The sequence below is a fragment of the Simochromis diagramma genome, unplaced genomic scaffold, assembly GCF_900408965.1.
Source record: "Simochromis diagramma unplaced genomic scaffold, fSimDia1.1 OVJJ01000150.1, whole genome shotgun sequence".
Classification (NCBI taxonomy): Eukaryota; Metazoa; Chordata; class Actinopteri; order Cichliformes; family Cichlidae; genus Simochromis; species Simochromis diagramma.
The window spans coordinates 140766-164537 of record NW_024387083.1 but is presented as its reverse complement, the minus strand read 5'-3'; the positions used below and the strand labels follow the sequence as shown (position 1 = coordinate 164537).

At 42.8% G+C, this 23772-nt stretch overlaps 3 protein-coding genes across 8 annotated transcripts; 1 reads left to right on the top strand and 2 right to left on the bottom strand.

Annotated features, from left to right (window-relative positions):
• Positions 1-251: 251 nt before the first annotated feature.
• Positions 252-7984, bottom strand: LOC120742558 (MICAL-like protein 1). 4 transcript variants are annotated; one of them, XM_040045942.1, is made up of 16 exons: positions 7881-7984; positions 7611-7659; positions 7158-7206; positions 6921-7062; positions 6616-6704; positions 6389-6531; positions 5318-5691; positions 5121-5172; positions 3815-4430; positions 3565-3687; positions 3201-3327; positions 3007-3097; positions 2848-2921; positions 929-1043; positions 808-851; positions 252-636 (listed from the first exon to the last, which is right to left on the bottom strand). In XM_040045942.1, the coding sequence occupies exons 4-16, from the start codon at positions 7003-7005 to the stop codon at positions 512-514; spliced, it is 2058 nt and encodes a 685-aa protein (XP_039901876.1). In that variant the 5' UTR covers positions 7006-7062; positions 7158-7206; positions 7611-7659; positions 7881-7984; the 3' UTR covers positions 252-511. The 4 variants fall into 4 exon arrangements, with proteins under 4 accessions (XP_039901876.1, XP_039901872.1, XP_039901875.1 ...); XM_040045938.1 differs by lacking the exon at positions 7881-7984 and having other exon boundaries at positions 7611-7779; XM_040045941.1 differs by lacking the exon at positions 7881-7984 and having other exon boundaries at positions 5121-5166; positions 7611-7779.
• Positions 7718-15929, top strand: LOC120742559 (ADP-ribosylation factor-binding protein GGA1-like). Of its 3 annotated transcripts, none has more exons than XM_040045943.1 (17): positions 7718-8002; positions 9350-9434; positions 9785-9860; positions 9965-10063; positions 10177-10300; positions 10541-10641; positions 10744-10824; positions 11210-11347; positions 11456-11537; positions 12261-12374; positions 12487-12642; positions 12764-12837; positions 12936-13123; positions 13338-13567; positions 13676-13845; positions 14007-14117; positions 14655-15929. In XM_040045943.1, the coding sequence occupies exons 1-17, from the start codon at positions 7747-7749 to the stop codon at positions 14763-14765; spliced, it is 2196 nt and encodes a 731-aa protein (XP_039901877.1). In that variant the 5' UTR covers positions 7718-7746; the 3' UTR covers positions 14766-15929. The 3 variants fall into 3 exon arrangements, with proteins under 3 accessions (XP_039901877.1, XP_039901878.1, XP_039901879.1); XM_040045944.1 differs by lacking the exon at positions 7718-8002 and adding an exon at positions 8312-8504; XM_040045945.1 differs by lacking the exon at positions 7718-8002 and adding an exon at positions 8471-8574.
• LOC120742560 (probable ATP-dependent RNA helicase DDX17) lies at positions 15061-23352 on the bottom strand. The gene is made up of 13 exons (XM_040045946.1): positions 22996-23352; positions 22712-22871; positions 22519-22615; positions 22282-22415; positions 22123-22188; positions 21831-21972; positions 21536-21696; positions 21218-21390; positions 20978-21088; positions 20559-20620; positions 20333-20392; positions 17346-17576; positions 15061-17125 (listed from the first exon to the last, which is right to left on the bottom strand). Exons 1-13 carry the CDS (start codon positions 23043-23045, stop codon positions 16695-16697), a joined length of 1878 nt encoding a protein of 625 aa, XP_039901880.1. The 5' UTR covers positions 23046-23352; the 3' UTR covers positions 15061-16694.
• Positions 23353-23772: the final 420 nt, after the last annotated feature.

The following is a 23772-nucleotide window of genomic DNA, read 5'->3' as shown; positions in this document are numbered from 1 at the left end:
GTCAAACAAACTTTCAGAATAAGATCTTCTAGAACCACAAATTAAGACTCATATTTTGAGTCACCAAGTATTTTCAGCCTCTGCTCTTTATTATTTTCCTTTTACTTAAAATCATAGTGAAGAAAAAAAAAAAACACTGCAAAATTGAGAATGAACATAATCCTACATTACTGGTGTGTTAACAGGTACATTGTGCGTGTATATTAAATATTTTTTGTCTGTTGTTTTGAATTCAAATGCACTACAGACAATACTTAACACATGAGATTTATTGCACACTTAAAAAAACCCACAAGTATGTGATACAATACCATAAAAAATAAGATGTTGATAATTTTTAGAGTGAAAAAACACATTAATAATAATGTATACATCGTGCCGACTGAGAACAATACAAATTGTTTGGTGATGTTACTGAGCTGGGCTTTAACACATAATTAGTAAGCATGTACTTAATAAGTGCATATTTCATACTGTTCACACATGAACAATGAGAGCTTCTGACACTTCTTCAACTCTTTTTATCCACAGAGTTCTTCGTGCTTTCTTCTTTGTGGTTCAGGATTTTTAGTACTTTTGTAGGCTTGAAATCTTTTTTGGGCTTCCTTAGCTCTTTTAATCCTTCTTTCTGGAAGTCTGAGAAGAGATGAAAGAGCAGCAAAACAAACATTAAGCAGTAAGCAAACATTGACATAGAGCATTATTTGTGATCCAACGAATCAATTTCTTTCTGCCTTCGTCATACAGGCAAAACAGAAGATACAAAACAGTACCAAAGAGCTTTTATTAGAAGGCTCGTTATCTTACCTTTGTTCATTACATCTTCCCAAAGCACGTTATTTTCTCTCTCCCTAATCAGAAAAACAAAGTTGCACTCAGATAAAATGTACAAATGCAAAAGCATAATTGATTTTTTTTCCTTAAGTACCTCTGTCTGTCCTGATCCAGGCAGCTGATGATGTGGTTCCTCTGTTCAATGATGGTGACCAGCTCATCCATCAGCTTCTTCTCTTTATCTCGATCCTCCTGACTCCAGTTCTTGTCTGTGTGTGCAGATGATGACAATGAAAGTTCAACACAATGAGATTTCATTTAACAAATCAGTGATCTCCATTGGATTCCACTGATAAGATAGCAACAATATTCTTATAGAAACATATTAATTCATCTCAGTGCCTTTTAAGAGTCAACTCAGAGCCTTCTTGTAGTGTTTCTTGTTCTTGTTGCACCATTTAGCCTCAAAAAGCATGTCAGGATCCAGTGTTACTTACCAGTCTGTGAATGGCAAAAGTATGTGACCCTCTAAGATTAACTGGTAATTCAAATATGTGATTAGAAACAAGTGTTTTCAGTGACAGACGTAACAGTCAAGTGTGAGCTGGTGTTTCTGTTTCTCATCAGGCTTGAAAAGTTCACAAAACCATCTCTAAACTGTTTGGACTTCCACCAGTCTAGACTTACAGTAGCGAGTTTTCAAATGGAGGAAATGCTGGAGCATTGTTACCCTCCACAGCAGTGGGTGTGTTGTAGCGCGGGAGGTCACAGAGGAACAAAGGTTAGTGAAATCTCAGACTCTGTTCCCTCACAGTGACCAAAACTAGATCACTTTCCCAAACAAATAAATGACCAAGTCTATTACTATGTCACGTTTGTTTAACTGGGTCTTCTTTCCTTCTTTTAGGATCATCATCTATTCTTCTTTCCAGCTGCTCCCTTTAGCACCGCAGTGTCTCATCTGCCTCATTAACACTCTGCATTTCTTCCTTCACTACACCCATGAATTTTGTCTGTGGTCTTCTTCTTAGACCATCAGTCTTTGTCCTCTCTGTGGAAAAACAAAGTGCTCCTAAACACCACAAAAACTAAGGAAATAATGGACTTCTGGAGAAACAGACCCTTAGCCTATCACATCAGCAGGGACTGTGTAGTGACTGAAGTTTCTGCGCCTGCATCTGGATGATGATTTAACCTGGAAAACCTACACAACTGTGCTGATCAAGACGGCACAGTGGCGACTTCGCTCCCTGAGGTTTCCTGAAAAACAATTCCCTAGCCAAGGAGCTTAAAGTGTACAGGCGGAACTGTTTCCCGGTGTGGTTTGCAAGCTGCGCTGCTCAGGAAACACTCCAGAGGGTCATCAGCGCAGCACGGAAAATCACCGGCTGTGCTCCTCTCTCTAGGACCTCTACAGGTCCTGGTGCCACAGTAAAGCCCACAGTATCCTGATGGGCACATCACACATCCTGGCTGTTACCCTCAGGGAGGCGGTGCAGTTGGAACAAGGCAAACAGACTGGAAAAACAGCACATCTCCCAGAACTAATAAATGAACACTGAAGAGTTTGCCTCCTTTCACTAACCCGTGCAACCAGTATTCACAGCTGTGAACAACAGTGCAATAATAATGACACTCACAGACATACATACACATTCAAACACACACTGATTGAGATAGTTAGATTGCCTTCTGTGCACTAAATAGGACTGCATACAATTTCACTTGTTCACAATTTCACTACTTTTCTTACATGATCATAAAGATTCTACACTTCTAACCCCCTAACCCCTCTAACTATGTCTCTGAACCGTGTCACAGCAGGTCTCGGCTTGTAAACATTCCTTTTCACCCTTTCAGCCATGCTGTCACAAATCACCCCAGACACGCAAAAGTCTGATGGCAGTTATGTCAACTTTCTGCTAAAGACCTTTCATCACGCCTACAGAACCTTGGATGAAAGAATATTGATCCCTGAATTATTTACAATTCAGGGAGATCAGTAATTCCCGTTAATGTCAAATACAGTGGGTGATAAAAGTGACTGAACAATGCACAGAGCTACATACTAACCAGGTTTATTAAAGAGACACCGGAGGTCGTACTCCACGTCGGTCTGCCTGTCCTCCAGCTTTTTCTGCTTTGTCCTGAGAAATAAAAATTACACATGTGTTTACGATGCTCAGAAAACACGGAAAAAAAGAAAAGCCGCACAAGTGAAAAAACGCTTACAGATGAACCAGCTCCGTGTCGTGGCACATCAGAACATGCCGCTCGTGGATAAGACAGAACCACTCCATTAGCATTTGTTCCTCCTGTTTATCTGAAATAAAAAAGCAGGAAGTGTCAATTTAATTGTATTTACACAAAGCGGCTTCGCAATATTGAGAATTTTGTGCCAATAAATTATTTTATTTAGTATGAACCATTTTTGCAGCCTCTCAGGTTCCTCTCCAGTTCCACTCCTTTTCCCTCCAGTGTCTCCAGATGTTGATCCACTTCTCTCATCTGCACCTGCAGCTCTTCTGGGGAAGCGCACTGATCTGTCTGCACCTGTCAAGCAACAAATATCACCAAAACTCAAGACTTCAAAAAATAAATAATTTCTTAAATAAATCACACACAAAAAAAAGTGACTAAACCTTGTTATTCTGGGTAAACTACTCAGTTTGCTCAAAACGTCTCATCTTAATGATGAGTCTGCATCTACATGACACAAAGGCACATCTAGAAATGACTCAGAATTAGATTTTGTGGCCTTTGAGTTTGTTTTAAATCCAGCTGTTGTACCTTTCTCTTGATGAGTGGGAATCCATGGCCAGGTGCGGGGCCCCGACAAGGCGAGAGGTCCTGAACGGTATTTGATTTGGATAATGTGGGTCTTTGAGCCTTAGGATCGTTTTCACAGGAAGGCTGAAAATAAAAAATATATATAATATGGAAAACTGTAAGAAACGCCATACGAGATTGTCCTCTGGTAGAACGTGAAACGTGCATTAATGTTTGGCCTTTATTGGTTAACTCTGATCTCTTGTCGTACCTTACTTCGCCACGATGTGGCAGCTTCATCCGTCTGTGTTTCACCGACAGGTGCAGAGCAAGGGTCAGACGCAATGGCTGGCACAGAAAGACTTCTGGGTAAAATGCGACTCTGTCTTGAAGCAGGAATGGGACGCGGACCTGCTGCTTCTGTCACATCTGATGGAGCAATCTGACCGCCATCTCCACCTCTTTCACCACAAGGTCTCTCTGTGTTAGTATCTGCAGTCAATTCTTTTACTGGGTCAGGTTCTGCAACGTCAACACGCCCTCTGAGATCCGGGCTCTTCTGTGGGAGAGCTTTTTTTTCTTCAGCCTCCTGCGATGCCAAGGTGCTGCACTCTGATTGGGTAGCTCCCAAAAAAGGCTTATTTTGGTCTTCAGATTCAGATTTAGCAACCTCGCTTTGAGAGTCGTCCTCCTGCACATCTTCAAAAGGATTTGGAGCAGGAACTTTGGGTCTTTTGGACGACCCATCTAAGTTAGAAGCAGATTTGGATCGAAAAGTGGGAAGTGGAGGTGGAGCTGGAGGCAGCTGTGTCCAAGGTCCCGGATGCACGAGGGCCATCCATGGATGGCTGCTTTTCATTTTAGATCTAGCGCTGACTGGGCTGGTGCTATAGAGTATTGGAATATAAAAACACATTGAAGAAAGTCAGTTATTAAGACCTTATCTCTTGTTCCATTTTATGAATGGGCATTTTCTTTTATTTATTTGAATTCCACCACAGAAACTTCGCACCTATATTTCAAAACACACGATGTGCTGTTAAGTCTGTTGACTTTGGCCACAAAGGGAAGAAAACATCTGATTTAAATTTGGCCCATCTCCCCTTCAAGGTCATCTGTTCAAGCCTCTCTATTGTAGTTGTTTTTAGATCCTAAGCCAAGAGTGTCTGTGATGTCAGAACATACCTCAAACCTGTGTAGAGCCGGAACATCAACGTTTTTGTGAGACTGACACGTTTCAGACGGATTTGTGCATTGAGAATTTGTAACCCAGGATCAAATCCAGGTCAGTGCAAACTTTTACTAATGTGGCCACACTAACACTCACTGCTCACTCAATTTAGCCTCCTGGAACTTCCTCTTCTTTCCCAAAATGCTAAAGAGCTCCAAGGTAAGAACCTTGAAAAGCACCCTGGCCAATATTAAATCAGGTCTGGGTTCATATTTTTATTGGCAAATGTGACAATTCGTTTTTCAGCATTTAATAAATGATTAGATACAAATCAGAAAAGATGCATAAGAAAAGACAAGTGCGTGCCAAAAGGAAGCGATGAACAGGTTGTTTTTGTCACACTTACCCTTGAGGCGGACTGGCTGCACATTTGCTTGGACTGGATAAACCACCTGCACCTGCAGAGAGAAAGAGTGAGGAAAACAAAACACATAATGATTATGTCTTAACAGAGAAACAGATGTATGACCAGAATACACGCAGAAAGCAGGAATGTAATAATTACGACTGAACAGCTACAAGAAAACAAGTGTGCCAGTTTACCTGCAGCAGGGGAGCTATTTACAGTCTGTGAACTTCTGATCCTGGCTGCAGGAACAGGGCCTACAGAAATCCGCCTTGGTGCTGGAACAGGACGAGTCCTTCCATCTATCCTTTCTGTCCCGCCTGTTTCTGCTGTCTTGCAACTCAGTGTGTCCTGTGACTCTGTTTTCTTTGTGTAATTAGGGACGCTGGTGATAGGCTGTCCACCCAGAGAATAACAAACTGTCTGAAGTTTACTTTGAGATCCAGTTTGCCTGCTGACGTCGACGTGAGTACCTTTACTGTTTGTCGCATGGTAAGCGCAGATCAAGGAGCCAGCGTCACTTCCCTGCGTGTAAGACTGTGGTAAAAGAGTTGCGTGGCACACTTTGCACCTGAAATACAAAAGAGAAATCTAAATCTACCAGATCTACTGAATCAAGAGTGTCAAATATGATCAGATATTACTGTATTACAGTACTTTTCAGAAGAATTGAGCCTGATCTCGTGTTTTTTTATGTCAATGTTTTTTTTATATCACACACCTGTCCAGTTTCCTCAAACCTACTGCACACCATGCTGAGATATGTCTAGTTTTCAACTAATAACTCTTTCTAAACTGTGCAAAAATACTATTTCATGCCTGCAAACTTTTCTATCTCTGGCATTTTGTTGTTGTTGATAGATTCAGCTAAATAAATGGGAAATAATGACGTACTTTTGCCACAGGATGCTAGTAACAAAGTGCCTAAATATACAATTTAAAACTGGTTCTTCACCAAGTAGTGTGTGATGTGCAAACACAACACTGTTTCATCCGTTAATTTGGGTGGAGTTTTTATGCTGGAATGACTCATAGGCCAGTGTTGAGCAGTTTAACCATGAAATTTAAAAAAACAAAAAAGAAAAACAGCTACAAGGACTTTACTAAAAATGAGCAAAAAAGCAGCCAATGACCAAAGAAACTCTGAAAAACTATTGCTCAAGACCACTTTTAAAAAGTGACAAGAAATTCTGGCTCCATGGAAACAAAATATAAAGAAACCTCGAGGTGGCTTAACACTTTTGCACAGCATTGTGACCTTCTGTTACCTGAAACAGCTGCGGTGGTAAACTTTTCCATCTATCAAATGCCTCTGTATCAGGTGCACGGACTTCAAACACAAACTGCACACAGTCTGCGGCCTCGCATCAGAAACATTTTCCTCTCGACTGGTTTTGCTGTCAGTCAAGCTCTGAAAACAGAAGAGAAACCAGTCGCTCAAGTGACAACCACAGAGATGACTAAATCAGAACCAAAATAGCCTGTGAACATTCACCTTCATGCTCTTTGGATGATGGTAAGTTTTGCTCTTCGAGAGGCTGTGTGAGGAAGTGCCGTGCGATGACCACAATTTGGCAGGACCTGCTGTAAAGTCAAGATAAGACACGCAAATCACCGTGCATGCACTGTTTCTTTGAGGACGGGCCAGTCTGATTTCATTCACCTGACCTGAAGAGTGAGGGATAACACTGCATCCAAAATATTAATTCAACTGTATATGTTTGAGCAGGACAGCAAACTTCAGCCTGAAACAACAACATAAAATTAGGGGCTACAACAGGCAGATTATCTTAAACGCACCCGAAGACTTCCCATTGAAGAAGCAGTAGTACTGAGCAAGGTAGGAGATGACGCTTAAACGATCGGGCACCTTGGTGGAAACCATATCCTTCGGATGCAGGAAGGCAGGGATACCCAGCTTTGTTTCTGCTATCTCAAACGCCTGCAGGCCCACAGGCGAGAAACAGGGAATGAAAGTGAATAAACCGAAACAAAGATGCGGGATGCTTTCGTTCTGGTTTCTAATCAGAAACTCACCAGCTTGTTATTTTCATAAGCATTATCTTTGGAGAGGGACCTGAAGTCTCTGGAGTAAAGTGAAGAAATTGGAGAGATTCAATTAAAAACAAAAACAAACAAAAAAACAATAAATGAGCGACAAAGTTGATGATTAACTACATAATGAACTTTTCTAAATACAATAGAAGCAAAAAGCATTAAAAGATCAGAGATGAGATGATTCCAGAGGAGTGGTTCAGTGTCAAATAAAACAAATTAACCGATTTCAGGCCAATGAGACTGGACAAAGAAAGGGTTAAAAAGAGATGCAGATTAGCAAAATGACAGCAGATTAACCAAAGTGCACACGGGCCCCTCTGCTTCTGATTAAACAGAAACAGATAGGGGTAAACTGGAGTTAGAAAGTCAGAAGCAAGGCACAATTCACTCCGCACAGCCATGACAGCTCTGTTAACATATGGCATTACTCACATGAGGTCAGGGCGGTGTTTGTGGATGATAGCACAGAACGCAAGTCCATCTGTGAATGAGGTTGACATGTTAGTTATTTCCACGTCGGGATAAGTGGCGCATGTGACGCGGCACCACTCCAGCAAAACTCTCGGTGATGCCATTTCTCGTGCGACTTTTCACAAGTGGGCAGGGAGCAGAACATGGCACCGTGTCAGAGTCGGAGAGATCAGATACAAGTGGTGCAGGTCTGGCTTTTTTTTCGGAGGAAACAGGAAGCAAAGCATCTACCTTTGCAACTATTTCTCTGCGGCCAGACTTGCACGTCGTGGTGGCGAAACAGCAAGAGCAGGAAGGAAGGAAGTTTATGTTTTCCCCCCCTTTCGTGTTGTTTTTGTCAAATATAAACAAAGGCAAGTAAAGCGACCGCGCATTGCTCCAGCGTTTCAAACCACGACCACAAGTCTCCTACTCGTTTCAGCTCGATGCTATTTCCTCCACCGCAAAGATGCACCGAGCCCCTGAAGTGAAGCGAACTGTTAGAGAAACACTGCCAGTCCTCTGGTCTGTTACACGGGGCTGATATTTTAAACTTAGTCCGTTATTAGCTCTGCAGTTGTGCTCCACAATCTATGAAATGCCTAATAGCTGCCACTGGAGGGAGACACAGAGCTGTTCTTGCCGCCTCTCTATAATTAGGAAGAAAAGTTTTGTAATTATAAGTTTATTGTCCGGGTGCAAACTTGACAGACCGATTCAAAACTGGCCGTGCCTTCTTTTTTCTTATTTCTGCTTTCTATGTCATTCAACTCTGTTTTCTACGTGTCCATCCACTTCTCGCGAGATCGAGGCACCACATAAATCTCGCAGTTATGGCTGCGCCTCCCGATGCAGAGAGTTTGGAGTCACGTATCAGTGAGTGTTTTAAACTTATTCTCCTGCGCCCGTGTTGTCCGGGGACCCCGACACTGACAAGTTACTATCCGTGAGTTGTTGTAGATGAGATGAAAGCTCACCGTAGCTGCGTTTGTCCCGTTAGAGGGGACTCGGACCCCGCCGTAACACCCAGGATGCTAACCTAGCTGCGGAGCTCTACCTTCCAGCTGTCAACACAGCACAGACATGCTGGCTTTGGATTTACGACTCTATAGCTAAACCGGGATGCTGGGGGCAAGATCGTGGGACCCAGAATTTGCATTCACATAGGATAGACTGTGATTAAAGCAAACCTGTGACTTCGTGGAAAAGCTCGAGAAGACACTGTGACACGACTGTGACTGTCGACAGCAAGCTAGCTAACCTTACACTCAGTTAGCACCTGTCCCATGTAGTCTGCTTGATGACATGCTGGGATACACTTCTAGCCTGCTTAGTCCAAGTTTTGTACATTATATTTCGACAAGACAACCTTATGTTTAGTGAAAGACCTCATGCACTCCGTGGCCAGTATGTTAAATATTTGTAGTTCATTTATGAACATAGCATAAACGTCCAAAAATGATTAATAAAGGTTGTAATGTTTACTTAAACTGCCACAGAGAAGCGTTTTAGAGGCATTTTGGCGGCTATATTTAGGCTGTATCGCTGTGCTTATATTTCATTAGTTTTATATGGATGTAATTAACTGAAGGAAGATACTAGGACATTATAACAACTCGCAGTAACCAAATCCGAAAACATAAGCATTTAAACATAAAAAATAATAAGATTCGGAAAGGTTAGTAACATTTATACATTTTTTATGTGATATCCCATTTCAGACAGAGCCACAAATCCACTAAACAGAGACACAGACTGGAGTAGCATCCATGCCTTCTGTGACCAGCTCAACAATGAGTTGGAGGGGTAAGAGCTGGCCCCAGGGCCAAGACATTATTTACACATCATTACATAATTATAGTCTTACTGAGCCTTGTGATCATGTCTTCAGAGATATATTCATCTTTTCTACAAAAGGACAGTTTTTCTTCTACAACATTGGTAACTGTAGCTATATCAACACATATATTATGCCGATTTCTAGTTGTTTTTGAAAATGGCAAGGGTAATAGAAATTGAGCACAGATTTTCTTTTTTGTTGTTGTTTTTGTTTGTTTAGGAAAGAGCTTTTGTCAGCAGTCATTTTAGAATTTTGAATAATTTTATGCATCATTTATTTTAAATAAACCACCCCCAAAAATGTGACATGTTCATAGACCGCAGCTGGCCACCAGGCTCCTGGCCCACAAGATCCAGTCTCCACAAGAGTGGGAGGCCATGCAGGCATTACTTGTAAGTTCAGATCAGAATCAGGATCTGTTCAGTTATTTTCAGATGCTTTAGTTTCAGCTTTTGCCATTTTTAGATTTTTTTTTTTCCTACCCTTCAATTTCAAGGTCCTGGAGACTTGTATGAAAAACTGCGGGAAAAGGTTTCACAGTGAAGTGGGCAAATTCCGTTTTCTCAATGAACTCATCAAAGTTGTTTCTCCCAAGGTAGGACTTTAGGTCTCTTTGTGTCTGTGCCTCTTTGATACATGTCTTTTTTTTCCTTCTCTCTTGTTGTTGAGCTTTTTGTGCAAATGACCTGGGTTTCATCTCCAATTTAGTACCTTGGAACACGGTCCCCTGAGCCAGTTAAAATAAAAGTTTTGGAGTTGATCTATAGCTGGACTTTGGCGTTACCAGATGAAGCCAAGATTTCAGACGCTTATCAAATGCTGAAAAAACAAGGTAAGAGTCGATCTGTCATTTGATGAATCCTGTCAAAACCCATTTTTAAAGAGTAATTATGCTGAACTTGAAGATGAAGATGCTGTAATAGAGTTGAACATTTGGAGCTGAAAATTAAAGTAATAGGCCCACGTGGATAAAAATGCCTTACGTTGTAACAGATGAGGTAAATCAACTAATGAAAATGATTAGACATATTTAAATAACTCAACACCTTCATGTTCTCTGCTTGTTAATCAGGTATTGTTAAACAAGATCCTGAGCTGCCACCTGACAAGCTACTCAACCTTCCTCCACCCAGACCCAAGAATGCTATTTTTGAAGATGAAGAGAAATCCAAAGTAAGGACTTTCGTACTAAAATATATGAACGAGTTATGTAGATGTGATGAACTAGCATCTGATGTTCTTCCTCATGTGAACTCTGACTTTCTACTTTGTCAGATGTTGTCTCGCCTATTGAACAGCTCGCACCCCGAAGACCTCAAAGCCGCCAACAAACTCATTAAGGAAATGGTCCAAGAGGTAAACACTCTTTCCTTTTCCTTCCTATTTTCTTCACCACATTCATTCAGTGCAGCGATGTGTGATTTTTAGGAACAGGAGTAAAATGGTGCACTCAGAGCGGAGCAATAACTGAAAGAGGAAATTGGGAAATTGCCCTGTGGGTGTTTCAGTCTTTTGTACTCATTTCATGTCTAACAGGAATTAGTCTTTGCTCTCATCCATGAACCTGAACTGATTTCTCCCTGACCTTGCTGCGCTCTTGCTTTACTGCCTCTGGCTGTGTTTGTTGTGTTACAGGTCACCACAGTTTGGTCCGTTCATGACTGTTTCCTACATGTGCACTTGCTTTTGGCCAAAACCCGGTATGTGTGCAGTTTGTGAGTTTGTGTCTCGTTGGTTTTAGGATCAGAGGCGTGCAGAGAAGGTGTCAAAGCGGGTGAATGCCATTCAGGAGGTAAAGGAGAGCGTCACTTTACTGACTCAGCTTCTGCAGGACTACGACAGCACGGCTACCGATCAGAGCAATGCTGAACTCATTCAGGTGAGAAAAAGACAGATGCTTTAAATCAAAAGATCAAGCTGTAAATCAACCTGAAGCCATCTCCATTTAAAGTATTTTTTTAACGTGGCGTGTGTGCTGTGTGGTCAGGACCTGTATCAGCGCTGTGAGAAAATGAGGCCAACACTGTTCAGACTGGCAAGTGACACGGAGGACAACGACGAGGCTCTGGGTGAGCTTAGTTATTATTCATCTGCCACTGAATAGGAGCTCTCTCCTTTTTTTCCCACTATCATATCACTCAAGTGATGGATGGAATGAGGAAGTGAGGGAAATTTTTCAAAGGAGGCTACCAAAGAAAAAGTGAGGAAAGTAGACACAGGGACAAATGTTTGTAGTGAGTTGTATAAGAGGCTGGACACTGTGGAATGAGAAAAAAGGTTTGTACCGACTGACTGGACGGAGCGATCGACCTGGAAAGGGTGTGAGCCAGGTTAGGGGAAATGTACTAACAAGTGAAGAGTGTGTCGAGAAGATGGAAGGAGTACTTTGAGGAGCTGATGAATGTAGAAAATGGGAGACAGAGAGGAGGAAGTGAGGGCAACTATGAAGAGTTGGTCCAGATGACATAATTGTGGAGGTGTAGAGATGTAACTCTAGGAAAGAGTGAAGTGGACTTTTTGACCACACAACCCTGGACAGTGAGGTCGGATCTCAGAGGAATAGAGAAGTGTTCTTGATTTTTCAAGAACAAGGGTGACCTATAGATGGTCTAAAAAAAATCTCTCTCATAGTATTTCTTTTTTTTTTAAAGAAATAAAGTGATGGTTTCTATTAGCGCATGAATTTATTTTTCTTTTTTGGTTCAACCGTTTATGAGCAGTCTTTCTAACAGAGCCAGGCGATTCTGATTAAATCCAGTGATAAGGATGAGCACTTTGTCATCTTTCCTCAGCGGAGATCCTGCAGGCCAACGACAGCCTGACTCAAGTCATCAACCTGTACAAGCAGCAGGTGAAAGGGGAGATTGTAAATGGAAACAACACATTAAACACACAGAAACAAACCGGTGGGTGAAGCTTTGAACACTAAAGAAGCCAAAAAGATTTTACTGTGTTACAATGAGCTGTCTAAAAGAATCTTTTAGTGAAGGATCAACAGTACTGATGGATTTCTCACAGGAGGAGGGACAGCGCTGCTAGATCTGTCAGGATTGGACACGTCACCACAGTCGCCGCCTTCCTTCCCAGAGTTTCCCACTCCCACAGACAGCCTAAACCCTCCCTCACATGGGGACATGGGGATTAGTCTCCTTGATGACGAACTCATGTCGCTTGGTAATAAAACACGTCAGACAGGCGTATGTAGCATACAACTTAAATCTCAGAGTCCTGAATGGAAACTGAGGGAAAGAAAACTTTTGTTCCTAAATACTACAACACTTTGCACCTCACACAGGTTTAAGTGAAGGAACACACACCTCTAACCCCGCCTCACAGCCTGAGGACTCCACAGCATGGGACTCGTTCCAGGTGAGCGGTGGAGAAAATCTATTATTGCATCTGTGAAGCTCTCATATTTTTTTCCTGTACTCATTTTTTCTATTTATTAATTTTTTTTAAACTTTCAGTCCTCTGACAGCATAGATACAGATATCGCAACAGCGCCCAGTCTCCTTTTGAGTCCAGATCCGCTTCCCCACTCTCAGCCTCTTTCATCTGGCTCCACTCCTGGGAACTCTGCCTTGGATGAACTGGACCTGCTGGGAAAAACCCTGCTGCAGCAGTCTCTACCTCCAGAGGGCCTGCAGGTCAAATGGTACCTAACAGGATTTGAGCACGATCACATTTTTGCTGAATTCATAGGAAAAGGCTCCTAGATGGCCATAATACTTTTGTAGTTTTGTAGTTTGGACAGCATCAACATTGAGTCAGGAGTTGGTTAAACTACTGTTTCTGGGAAAAGCAGATCAAAATCATTTAAGAGCTCAGAGCAAAAGTTGACGCAGAGTTGCTCATTCTTCTTCTCTAAGGGACAAGCAGCAGTCTAAACCGACTCTGAGAGACCTCCAGAACAAGACTGGGACAAACATCGCTCCAAATCCAATTCCAGCTTTTACCGCTGAACCTCCTGCACCTGTTCCCAACTCCCAGCCCAGCCTTAAAGCCACACTGCTGGATGTGTCTCCCTCTCACACTGAGGTTTCTTCTGCAGACGTTTCTCTGACTGATGTTTTTGTACCCTTAGAATCCATTAAGCCCAGTAAGTAAACGAGATCACTTATTGGTTTTATACCAAGGAAGCTTGTTTGGTTTTGAGTGTTTTGGGTATATGATGAACTAATTTCCTTTCTGTCCTGTCTTTCTGCAGGTAGTCTGTTACCTGTAACTGTGTTTGACAGCCACAGTCTGCGGGTTCTCTTTCACTTCGCTCGCGACTCTCCTCCGTCTCGACCCGATGTTCTGGTGGTGATTATCTCCATGCTTTCGTCAGCCCCTGTGCCTGTCACCAACATAAACTTCCAGACTACTGCTCCAAAGGTCAGCACTGATATAGTCCAAGGCCTTTGTCCCCTCTGTCAGATGGAGTAAATGAGATCCACAGCTGCTGATTTAGTGTCTCAGTTAAAAAAAAAAAAAAAAAAAAAAAAAAAGAGGGAGAGAAACAAAACCCTAATGTTGTTTTTATTTATCAACTGCAGACGATGGCCGTGAAGCTGCAGCCCCCGTCAGGGGCGGAGCTCCCCGCTTTTAACCCCATCCTCCCTCCTGCTGCTGTCACACAGATCTTGCTGCTAGCAAATCCAAACAAGGTAGGTCCGGATATTTCACAGAATAGATAGCCAGACATCACAAGGACATTTCTGAGCAAAGGCCAGAAAAAAAGAGCCTTTAAACTGTTCAGCAATAGATAAGTGCAGCATATTTTCAGTGCTGATTATCTTGGCCAAGGTTGGAAAAAAGAATAACAGATCTAGAAAAATGAAGCCCCAACTTAATTTAATGAGAAAGCAGAATTAAACACAAGCTTGAAAGCAACTCTGCACTGGGCTGTACCCCATTTAATTATTTCTTTGGACTGTTCTTTTTGTATAGCATTCCACTTTTTAGCCTTTAAAAACAAGAAGTTAAAAGAAATCCCTTTCCCAAAATTATTTTGACATTCATGCCCATGATTAATGAATTTTAACAAAAACTACAGATGTGACAGAAAATAAGGAAAAGCATAATGGGTCCATTTGAATCCCGTCATCTGATGGGAAGGTCAAGGAGCCTGTCATTCCTCTTGTCCCAGAGCATTAATTCAAGCTGTCATACTTAGCCTCTCTCTGCATGTGTTTGTGTCTCAGGAGAAAGTGAAGCTGCAGTACAGATTAACCTTCACCATGGGAGAGCAGGAGCACAGCGAGAGCGGCAGTCTAGAACAGTTTCCGCCTCCGGAGAAATGGGGGAACCTATAGCATTTAAACACAACCACAACCTGACAGACTTTCTGCTCTCAGACTCGCCCCCACCCCCTAAACTGACTCCTGAGCTGGAGGCCTGCTGAAACCTTTTTCCTTTGCAGTCATGTTGTACTTTCTTTGACTGGTATTGATTGTGTTCCTCTGATTACACTCATGCGCAGTCAGTGTAATGTGTGTACGCTTTGCTATAACAAGTCACGTGTCTAGGTCTAGTCTGCTGTATGTGGCTGCTTAAACAAACCTGCAACAGCCGCTTCATAGTTGTTGCAGTTGTTTTTTTTCCTTCTTTTTTTTTTTTTTTTTAAGCACAGTGCTACAAAGGAAGTAAACTACAACAACTGTGTGCATATTAGGTTATTTGGTGTACTTTATTTTTCACCTCAGGCAGTCGAAATCCATTATCAGCTGTTTACCTTCACATCAGCATGCTACGGTCGGTGAAAAATGGGACACAGTGCTTGCAAAACCCAACGTCAACACAAAGCGACTCTTTAAGTTTGCAAAACGAGGCTGAACTGAATCAACTTGTTGTGGTGTCTGTTTACGTTGATTGCTTTTCTTTCACATTGACTGAGTGCACTTTGTGATCACAGAGAATGATTGTTTTAACACTTTTGTTTTTCTAGCTGACCCCTCGAATCTTGTGTAATGAACAAAATTTACTGTTAACATCAAAACTGTGTATTTTCTGCCATATGTGCCTATTTTGCAGTTCTAATATTATTTAAAGTTCAGTTTTCTTTTTCTCATCTGTTACATGTTTGTCATGTGAGGCGTGCAGATTCAGATACTATTAATATAGTCATCTTTAATACGCTATGAGTTCAATTTTGAGATTAGTTTGACATTTGAGTTGTTGTGTAAGCATTTATTCGGAAAAATGGAAAACTTGAGCATATGCAAACTGAGCTGCACTCCGGTGCTCTGAGCGCGGTGTCCGTCTCAGACGTGTTCAGATCGTTTCTACAATCTGCGATGCATGACAGCCATGCTGAACACTTCCTCCCACAGGATCCCGATCACATTCCACTGCACTAATTTCCAGTAAGACTGCTTTGTTAAATGCCAGATATCGCAGTTCTGTTATGTACATTTGAAATGTGTGAGAGCATAACACTGGTAAAATGGGGAAATAAAATTTATTCTTGGTGATCAAAAGAAGTGTTCAAGTGTTTACAGAAACACACAAACATGTCTTGTACACCAAAGAACTTTATTAAACATGAAAAACAAATTTAAAAAGGGGACTTACTGTTTGCTAGGAAATCTCATTCATCACTGCTGCAAAGACCAGACCACACTGGTGATCCTCTAAACAGGTAAGCCTCAGGAGATTTGTTAGTAAATACAAACTTAGAAATCACTAGTTGGTAAGGCCTCAATTTGCACTTACGTAACAAGATCGAGGTAAAGCTCAAAGAAAAACACTCCAATGTGGTAAAGGTTTTTAACCCACTTTTTTTTTTTTTTTTTTTTAAATCACATCAGGATCTGTTTTTAATATTTCAGAAGGATTTTTTTTGGCTTCCAACAATGATCTGAAACAGAAAAAACAAAATTAACTTCAACACCTTCCTTTGCCATACCTACACAGAAAATAACACTATCAACCTCTTGGAAGTAGCTCACAAAGAGATTCACAATACAAAACAGCAGCTTTGCTTTTTTCCATCCAATACAGCTGCAACAAACTAAGCTAAACGAACACAGAATTGCTTTAAACCAACTTTAAGCTGAAAAAAAGTTTTCCACGCAAACACCTGAAGCCAGTCGAAAACTAATGTTGAAGAAATGAAGATCTCTCAGTCAACTAAAACATGCTTTTAACTGGAATGTTGGAAGAGCGATAAAATGAAAAATTCAACACAAATCTGCCCGGGTGTAGTTTGTGATGTGCTGTGTAACACTGATGCACATACTACATCATTTCCTCCCAGACAGAGATGCCGGAGGAGGCGCAAACTGGTATGGCGAGTGCCCCATCAAACCCATCATAGGCTGCGGAGGGTTGAACTGCTGAGCCATTAGAGGCTGAGGGCCTGATGAAGGAGGTGGGGCATTCCCCGCAGCGCTGCCTGCTGAGCCGGAGCCACCTCTGGAGCTGCTGTTATTCTGGTACTGGTCATAGGAGCCGGAGCCGTAACTACGTCCTCCATCCCTGCTGCTGCGATCTCTGTAAGAAGAGGATTGATCCCCATCCCGGTTGTTTCCGCCGCGGCTGTAGCTGCTGCCGCTGCCACGGCCATCCTTTGAGCTGCTGCCCCCACCAGCAGAACGCATCCGACGATCACACTCATCCTGGTACATCATGTTGGGATTGTTTGAATTGGAGTTGCGGAAACGGGAACGGCCACCTGGGAATTAAGAGTTGTAATGAAACTGTTAGCTCATTCATTTACCCAAGCATTTGTTTATGTGATCAATCACTTGCACCCTTAAATACAGTCAATCTATCCTTCACATACTACCAAAGCTCATCCCCATTTAGGCAAATCAATAAAGACTCTTCTGTGGTGCAGAGAGCTCAGCAGTTAAACGGTTTAAGCAACACATGATGCTTAAACCGTTCCTCACCTCCTCCGCTGCGTCCACTGTCGGCCAGCTGCAGCAGTTTGGGATTGATCGCCTGCCGGGCTTCCTCCAGGACCCGAATCAGCTCTCGGGCCTGCCGGAGGTTCCCCGGAGTGAAAAAGGTGTAAGCGGTGCCTTTGTTAGTGCTGCGAGCTGTACGCCCGATGCGGTGGATATAATCCTCGGATGAGTTAGGGTAGTCATAGTTGATGACAAACTTGACATCCTCCACATCTTTGGCAGCAGGGGCGGTGCGAGAGGAGAAGAGGTCAGTAACAGGGAGGGAAAAGATGCAAACAGAAGTCAGATCAAAACTAACGCTAATTGACTTTTACATTATTTTGAGTGTTCATCAATTTTGTCTTTTAAAATGGGAACAGTCACACAGACAATAACTGCAAGACACCCATCGTCCTCTGAAAGCATCACTTACCAGTCAAATCATCGGCTATTTGTACTCTGCACGCATTTAGAAAATGACCTAACGTGCCAATTAGAAAAACAAATAATGTAGCAGAGAAATAAAGTATGTGCACACATGAAAACAGGTTACATGCAGTCAAATATAAGCTGAAAAACTAAGGAAAAAGTTGCAGTACGAGAATTTGGATAAACATTAAAAAAAGAAACAAATTTTCAAAAGCTGTGACCCTAAAATTAAATATATAATGTAGAGAAATTTCTGACAGAAAAGATTAACTCAAAGTTAAGAGGTCTGTTTCTCATTACAGTTGATGAAGGGCTCAGAAAACACTGCTGATTAGAGAAAATGGACGTCTTGTTTTGGAAGCATAATGACAAAGACTGGCGGAGAGGAAAAATAGGGAAGGGGGAAGGGTTAGGTACAGTACTTACCCTGTAATCAGAGATTTAGGGATTTCCCTCTCTGTCCCCCCACCCATCACCAGTCATGGGAGGTCTGCAGGGGTAGGAGGAGAGCGCACCGGACAAATGCAGTCCCTTCTCCAACCTCGCCACTCCTCCACAACCCTCCCAAAGCTGGAAGCTGTCTGGGCCAGAGCTCCAGCTGGACTGTGCTGGGTTGCGGTCCTACCCTACTCCTAACTGTGCTTCTTCGTGTGTCCCAGCCGTGATCGGCCTGGAACCATTACTGCTGGGCTTATGTATGTTTCTAGAGGAAGAGGTCAGTGGAGAGGCCTTCTAGATTCTTTTATGTCAACTTCAAGGATCTCATATCCTTGCCATTTTTTAGATTACCAAGAAGTGATGATACTAACTTCTAATTAAGAGATTGGTTAGTGAAAGAAGTAGATTTTTTCGAACGGGCTTTGACTGATGCTGCTTGCTCCAAATGCCTCCTAGGTCACGTCAAAGGGCAGTGGTATTACCGAGCCCAGCTTTTCAATTTTCGTAACAAGAAACAGACATTAAAGGAGGGAGGACGTTCTCTTTAAGAGAGATTTGGGAGTGGGCTCTGCCAGGGAATGTGCTCTAGTTCTTATGATGGTATTTAGAAAGTCTGACCTGGTGATCTGGTGTGATGTATACAAAGACAACAGGCCAAGGAGTTCAAGACAAAGGGGAAAGTGAAAGCTGTGAGTTCAGGGATAGAGGTGAAAGGGACAAAACGGACAAGTCAGAAATGTTTAAAGGCAAACAAATAGATAAATAAGAGACCAAAATGAGGTGGGGTGGGGGGGGGGAGTGAAAAAAAGAAGAAGAGAAGGAGGGATGAGAGAGAAACAGGCAGACAAATTAAGAAAGACAGAATAAAAAGGAAGGGGAGTGAAAAGGAGGGAGACTGATCACAGTGAGGTGGCTCCTCCAGGCCAGGACTCCTGCCAGCCAGGACCAGACATGACGTCCTCAGAGGGAGAGGTTGGCCTGGACAGCCAGTGGTGGGGGTGGTGTTGGGGGCTGGCATCAGGGGGGCAGTTCAGAGGGAAAGTCTCCAGAATAGCCGCCCGTGCCCGGCTCGGCTGCTTTCCACCCTCATTTCCTGGCAGGTGTTTCTGTCTTTATCGTCTTGTGACACACCACTGCAGCTCATCTTCACAAAACTGTTTTCTATTTAAGTGCATTAGCTGAAAGTTCAAATTTAGGCACAATTTTATGAGTTTGTTATTGAATGGACTTGAATCTCCTCGAGGACTTTACGGGAAAGTTTTCTTAATCCGTTACAGCCGTTCGATTGAATACCGGCTGTGAATATGAGTGAATGTTATCAGCAAGTGCTTTGGGTTCATCCCTCTGTTGATGGCATGCCAAATAAGAGTCCAGCCTCCTCCACGCCCCCTTCTTCGCCCTCTCACCCGACAGCTGCCCTCGAGCATACGATCAAATTTTGGAAGCCCAGCGGCACCCTGCGCTTGCCACTCCCTCCCCGCCCGTCATCACCCAGGCTGCCAGTGTCCTGGAAGACGGGGGGAGAGCTTCATTAGCGGGCTCTTTGTTAAGTTTTCAGCAGAGACGGCCGTGTCTGGGAATCAGATTAATCAGGCTGTCTTTCTCCCCAAGACAGCTTTCGATTTGTCATGCCTAGGTCCGGCTGCAGGCTCCCGAGAGCCTGTGTGCTTCTAGTTGCCAGAAGAGAGACTTGAAACAAAAACAACACAAATAAACAAAATGAAAAGAAAACAAATGAACACAGAATTAGGTTCAAAGTTGGACTGTTGTGCTGTAAGGGGCTGCTTGGCTAGCCTCTCCCCTTACATCGTCACACTTCATTCAACATCAATCCTTCGTTCGGCTTTCTTAGTGTTTCTTTAATAAAGCAAAGAGACTTCAGTGTCTGGAGGAAAGCCTGCTTCAAATGACATACTTCTTAGATACACACTTTATCTGAGAAGCAGCGCATGTGTTTGTGGTTGGCCTTTGATAAATTTACTGCGAATAAAAATGCAGACAACAGCCAGATCAATATATACTGATCATTATCATTCTAAATACTGAAGAGGGAAATATATTGCATGTATGTGGGGCTATACTTAGGAAATTACTTGCTTTATACTTGAGCACACATGACATACCAAGCCCACGTGAGGCGACGTCAGTAGCAATGAGGATGGGTGCTTTGCCACTCCGAAACTCTGCAACATGAGATGAATAAGAGGTGATTAGGATCAGCTAATTAATTTAATTCAGTTGAGTTTGTATAATTATGCAAGCAGAGCCAAAACATGGTTCAGGGCAGCACAACACAACAGTACAAAGAACTGTCGTACAATGAAATGTCAGAGAGTGTGTTTATTGTACCTGATAATACCCAGTCTCTCTCTGGCTGACTCTTGTCACCATGAATACACATCGCTGGCCACCTAGAAGACAAATCAGCAACTTTAACAGTGCGTCTGTGTGTCTCTGCTCTTTTGATCTTCTCTACAACCACTCATCTGATGTACTACAAACCAGTGATGGGCAATTCAAGCAAAAGTACAATTCAATATTTACAGTGGACCAATTTGACAAGTCTTCAATTATTGCTCCTAAATGACTGTGCTTAGCTAAGGCTGTGGAATAGCTTAAAAAGCTCCAATAGCTCCAGTCCATATACACACTCCAGTGTTAAACTGCCCAACTTCAGCATAGACCATACCACTGGGTGACATCATGGTGTCCATTCTTTATTACAGTCTGCAGTTAAAACGGATGCTGGGATGAGTTGGTATACTCACCCGTCACGTCTCATCCTACGTGTCAGGTCATCACACCGTTTCTTGGTCTCAACGAAGATGATGGTCTTGTTTTCCTTCTCAGCCATAATCTCTTCCATCAGCTGGATAAGCCTGAGAAAAGCAAAAGAAGCAAATGCATTATAATTAAAGGGATGTAAACGCACACACCAAACACAGCAGATGCTGTTATTATTAACGTGAGAAGTTAACTCCTATGTGACCAGATCACCAAACTCTTACTTTTGGTCCTTTTCGCTCTCCACGCAAACGTCAACAATTTGAAGGATGTTGTGGTTAGCGCTGAGCTCCAGAGCGCCAACATTGATCTGGACATAGTCCTTCAGGAAGTCCTCTGCCAGTTGGCGAACTTCTTTAGGCCAGGTAGCGCTCCACATCAGAGTCTGTCTGTCCGGCTGGGCAAGAGAACCCACCAAATAAAAAAACTATACACTAAAACAGCTTTGACTTCAAACATAAGAGTAAGCAGCAGAAAACAGAAAAACAAAGAAAAAAAACCCCAAAAAGACAGAGATACAGCCTTTGAGTATTAGCTTTTACCCTGATCTGATCCACAATTTTGCGTATCTGTGGTTCGAAACCCATGTCCAGCATGCGGTCAGCCTCATCCAGAACTAGGTATGTGCAGCGCCGCAGGTTGGTCTTTCCAGCTTCTAGGAAGTCAATGAGACGACCCGGAGTGGCGATGCAGATCTCAACGCCTGGACAAGACAAAGTTAGCATGTTTCAGTATGTAATATAATCAGTTAAACTGAAAAAAAATAAGTTACAGACTAATCGAAAGTGGTTCCCAAAAGGACACAACTGTATGGTTGCATGCTCTAGTAGTCTTCACCTCTCTCCAAGTCTCGTATTTGAGGTCCCTTGGGAGCACCGCCGTACACACAAGTGCTTTTGATGCGTGATGACTTTCCATAGTCATATGCCACCTGCTGGACCTGCTGAGCTAGTTCTCTCGTGGGGGCCAACACCAAGCACTGCACAGCACATATATAAAGCCACATCAATCCTCTCTTTAGAGTTTTAGTTTTATGTTGTGCTTTGAGGTCTTTAATATCTTTAATATAATTAGGTTATTCCAAGGCAGACTACTCAGTGATTAGTGCTCTCCTTTTCTCTTCACGTACAATGGGTCCATCTCCACGCTCCAAGTAGGGCTGATGATTGATGTGCACGATTGCAGGCAGGAGATACTGAAAGAAGAAAAATATGGAAGACTGGTTAATCTTTCACCTGTGAAATTCATCTGTGTGGTGCGTACAGGTGAAGAGGAAGACACATCTCACCGATAAAGTCTTCCCAGAGCCCGTCTGAGCAATGCCCACCATGTCTCTCCCACTGAGTGCCAGAGGGAAACCTTGAGCCTGAATGGCTGTTGGTTCCTTGAAGTTTTGCTGCATCAGTACATCCATTACATATTCTAGTTGGAAGAAGCAAAAATAAGGGACGACAAAGTTTCTGGTTATGTATGTCTGCAAACTGTCCACAGTGCTGCAGGTGTATCCATGAGTGCATGTGCTTACGAGGAAACTGTGCATGATGGAAGCTGGTGACAGGTTTTGGGCAGCCTGAGCCTCGGACTGTGATTTCTTTCTTTCTGCGATACTCCTCAACATCATACTGAGAGCAAAGAGAAGAAAAGCAACAAGTGAAGACAGACTAAACAACACAACAGGTGCAGCTGAAGGTCAGACTGTGACATGACGGACATAATACCTGGCTCATTCGCTGCACTTCGGAATTTTCATTATAGAAGTTTTTCTCAAATTTAGGAAGCTCGTTCAGGTCCCATCTCTTCTTTCGTAAGCGTTCCCCAGGATTCCGAAACTTCTTACCCGGGGGTGGTCCTCCTCTGCTTGATCCGAATCGGGGATTGCTGGAATATGACAACGAACTGTAAGGTCAATGCAACCGCTGCTAGTGACAATAAAAAACATATAATAGGGTTTTATGATAACTAACTAGCATTAGCTGACAAGCTAACTTAGCAGTCCTCTTACCCTCTGTCACGACCACGGTCTCGGTCTCTGTCTCCGTAAGAACCTCTCATTTTGAGGGCTCTTATTAAGTTTTGCTAATGGACCTTTATCTTCTACAGGTTGTACGGCTTTTGCTTACAGATACTTTTTCTGGCCTTGCTTGAAAACTCCAGAAGCTTCACTCGGCGAGACCGTGAATTAGCTTGGAAAACTGACTAAATCAAAAATAAATTAAAATGTCGTCTTCGTAAATGCCTGCTGAAAAGTTAAGTAGCACAACCCGCCATATTTCCGTTGTGACAAGCGTCGTTAGGGTTGCAATAGTAATAAGACGCAGGAGATGGTTGTGTTGTTGTTAGCTTAACACAGAACCGGAAGCTGCTGTGACTGGCTGGCGGCTGGATAAGCCCCGCCCCCATACTGTGAGTGACATACTCATGGCACGCGTACGTCTGTTTACTTACTTGGCCATTTATTAAACAGCTTTGGAAACTTAATGCAATACACTCACTGGCCAGAACACCGGTTCACGTGGTCACCTGCTCCTTAAAACAAACAGGCCATCAAGATGAGCCGCTGAACTACAAACCGAGCTTTAGAATTGAAGACAATTTAAGTGACTTTGAAGATGACATGGTGGTTGCTTCCAGTCGGGCTAATCTGAGTATATCAGAAAATAGTGAAATATTACGTTTTTCCCACATCACCGTCTCTAGGGTTTACATGGTCTGAGAAAGAGAGGGAGGGGGGCATAACTACTAAATACCAAAAGTTGAGTAAAAAACAAAAACTGTCTAA

What these genes read in the sequence shown, in the direction of transcription:
- LOC120742558 (XM_040045938.1), bottom strand. Translation starts at nt 7,753, where the DNA reads ATGGCATCACCGAGAGTTTTGCTGGAGTGGTGCCGCGTCACATGCGCC. An exon ending in AAACACCGCCCTGACCTCAT is followed by an intron (nt 7,207 to 7,610) that starts GTGAGTAATGCC and finishes ACTTTACTCCAG; the next exon opens with AGACTTCAGGTCCCTCTCCA. An exon ending in GACACGGAGCTGGTTCATCT is followed by an intron (nt 2,922 to 3,006) that starts GTAAGCGTTTTT and finishes TTTATTTCTCAG; the next exon opens with GACAAAGCAGAAAAAGCTGG.
- LOC120742560 (XM_040045946.1), bottom strand. Translation starts at nt 23,045, where the DNA reads ATGAGAGGTTCTTACGGAGACAGAGACCGAGACCGTGGTCGTGACAGA. An exon ending in AGCGTGGAGATGGACCCATT is followed by an intron (nt 21,973 to 22,122) that starts GTACGTGAAGAG and finishes TGTGCTGTGCAG; the next exon opens with TGCTTGGTGTTGGCCCCCAC. An exon ending in GAGAGACTGGGTATTATCAG is followed by an intron (nt 20,393 to 20,558) that starts GTACAATAAACA and finishes CTCATGTTGCAG; the next exon opens with AGTTTCGGAGTGGCAAAGCA.
- LOC120742559 (XM_040045943.1), top strand. Translation starts at nt 7,747, where the DNA reads ATGCCATTTCTCGTGCGACTTTTCACAAGTGGGCAGGGAGCAGAACAT. An exon ending in TCAAATGCTGAAAAAACAAG is followed by an intron (nt 10,301 to 10,540) that starts GTAAGAGTCGAT and finishes CTTGTTAATCAG; the next exon opens with GTATTGTTAAACAAGATCCT. An exon ending in AAGATGAAGAGAAATCCAAA is followed by an intron (nt 10,642 to 10,743) that starts GTAAGGACTTTC and finishes CTACTTTGTCAG; the next exon opens with ATGTTGTCTCGCCTATTGAA.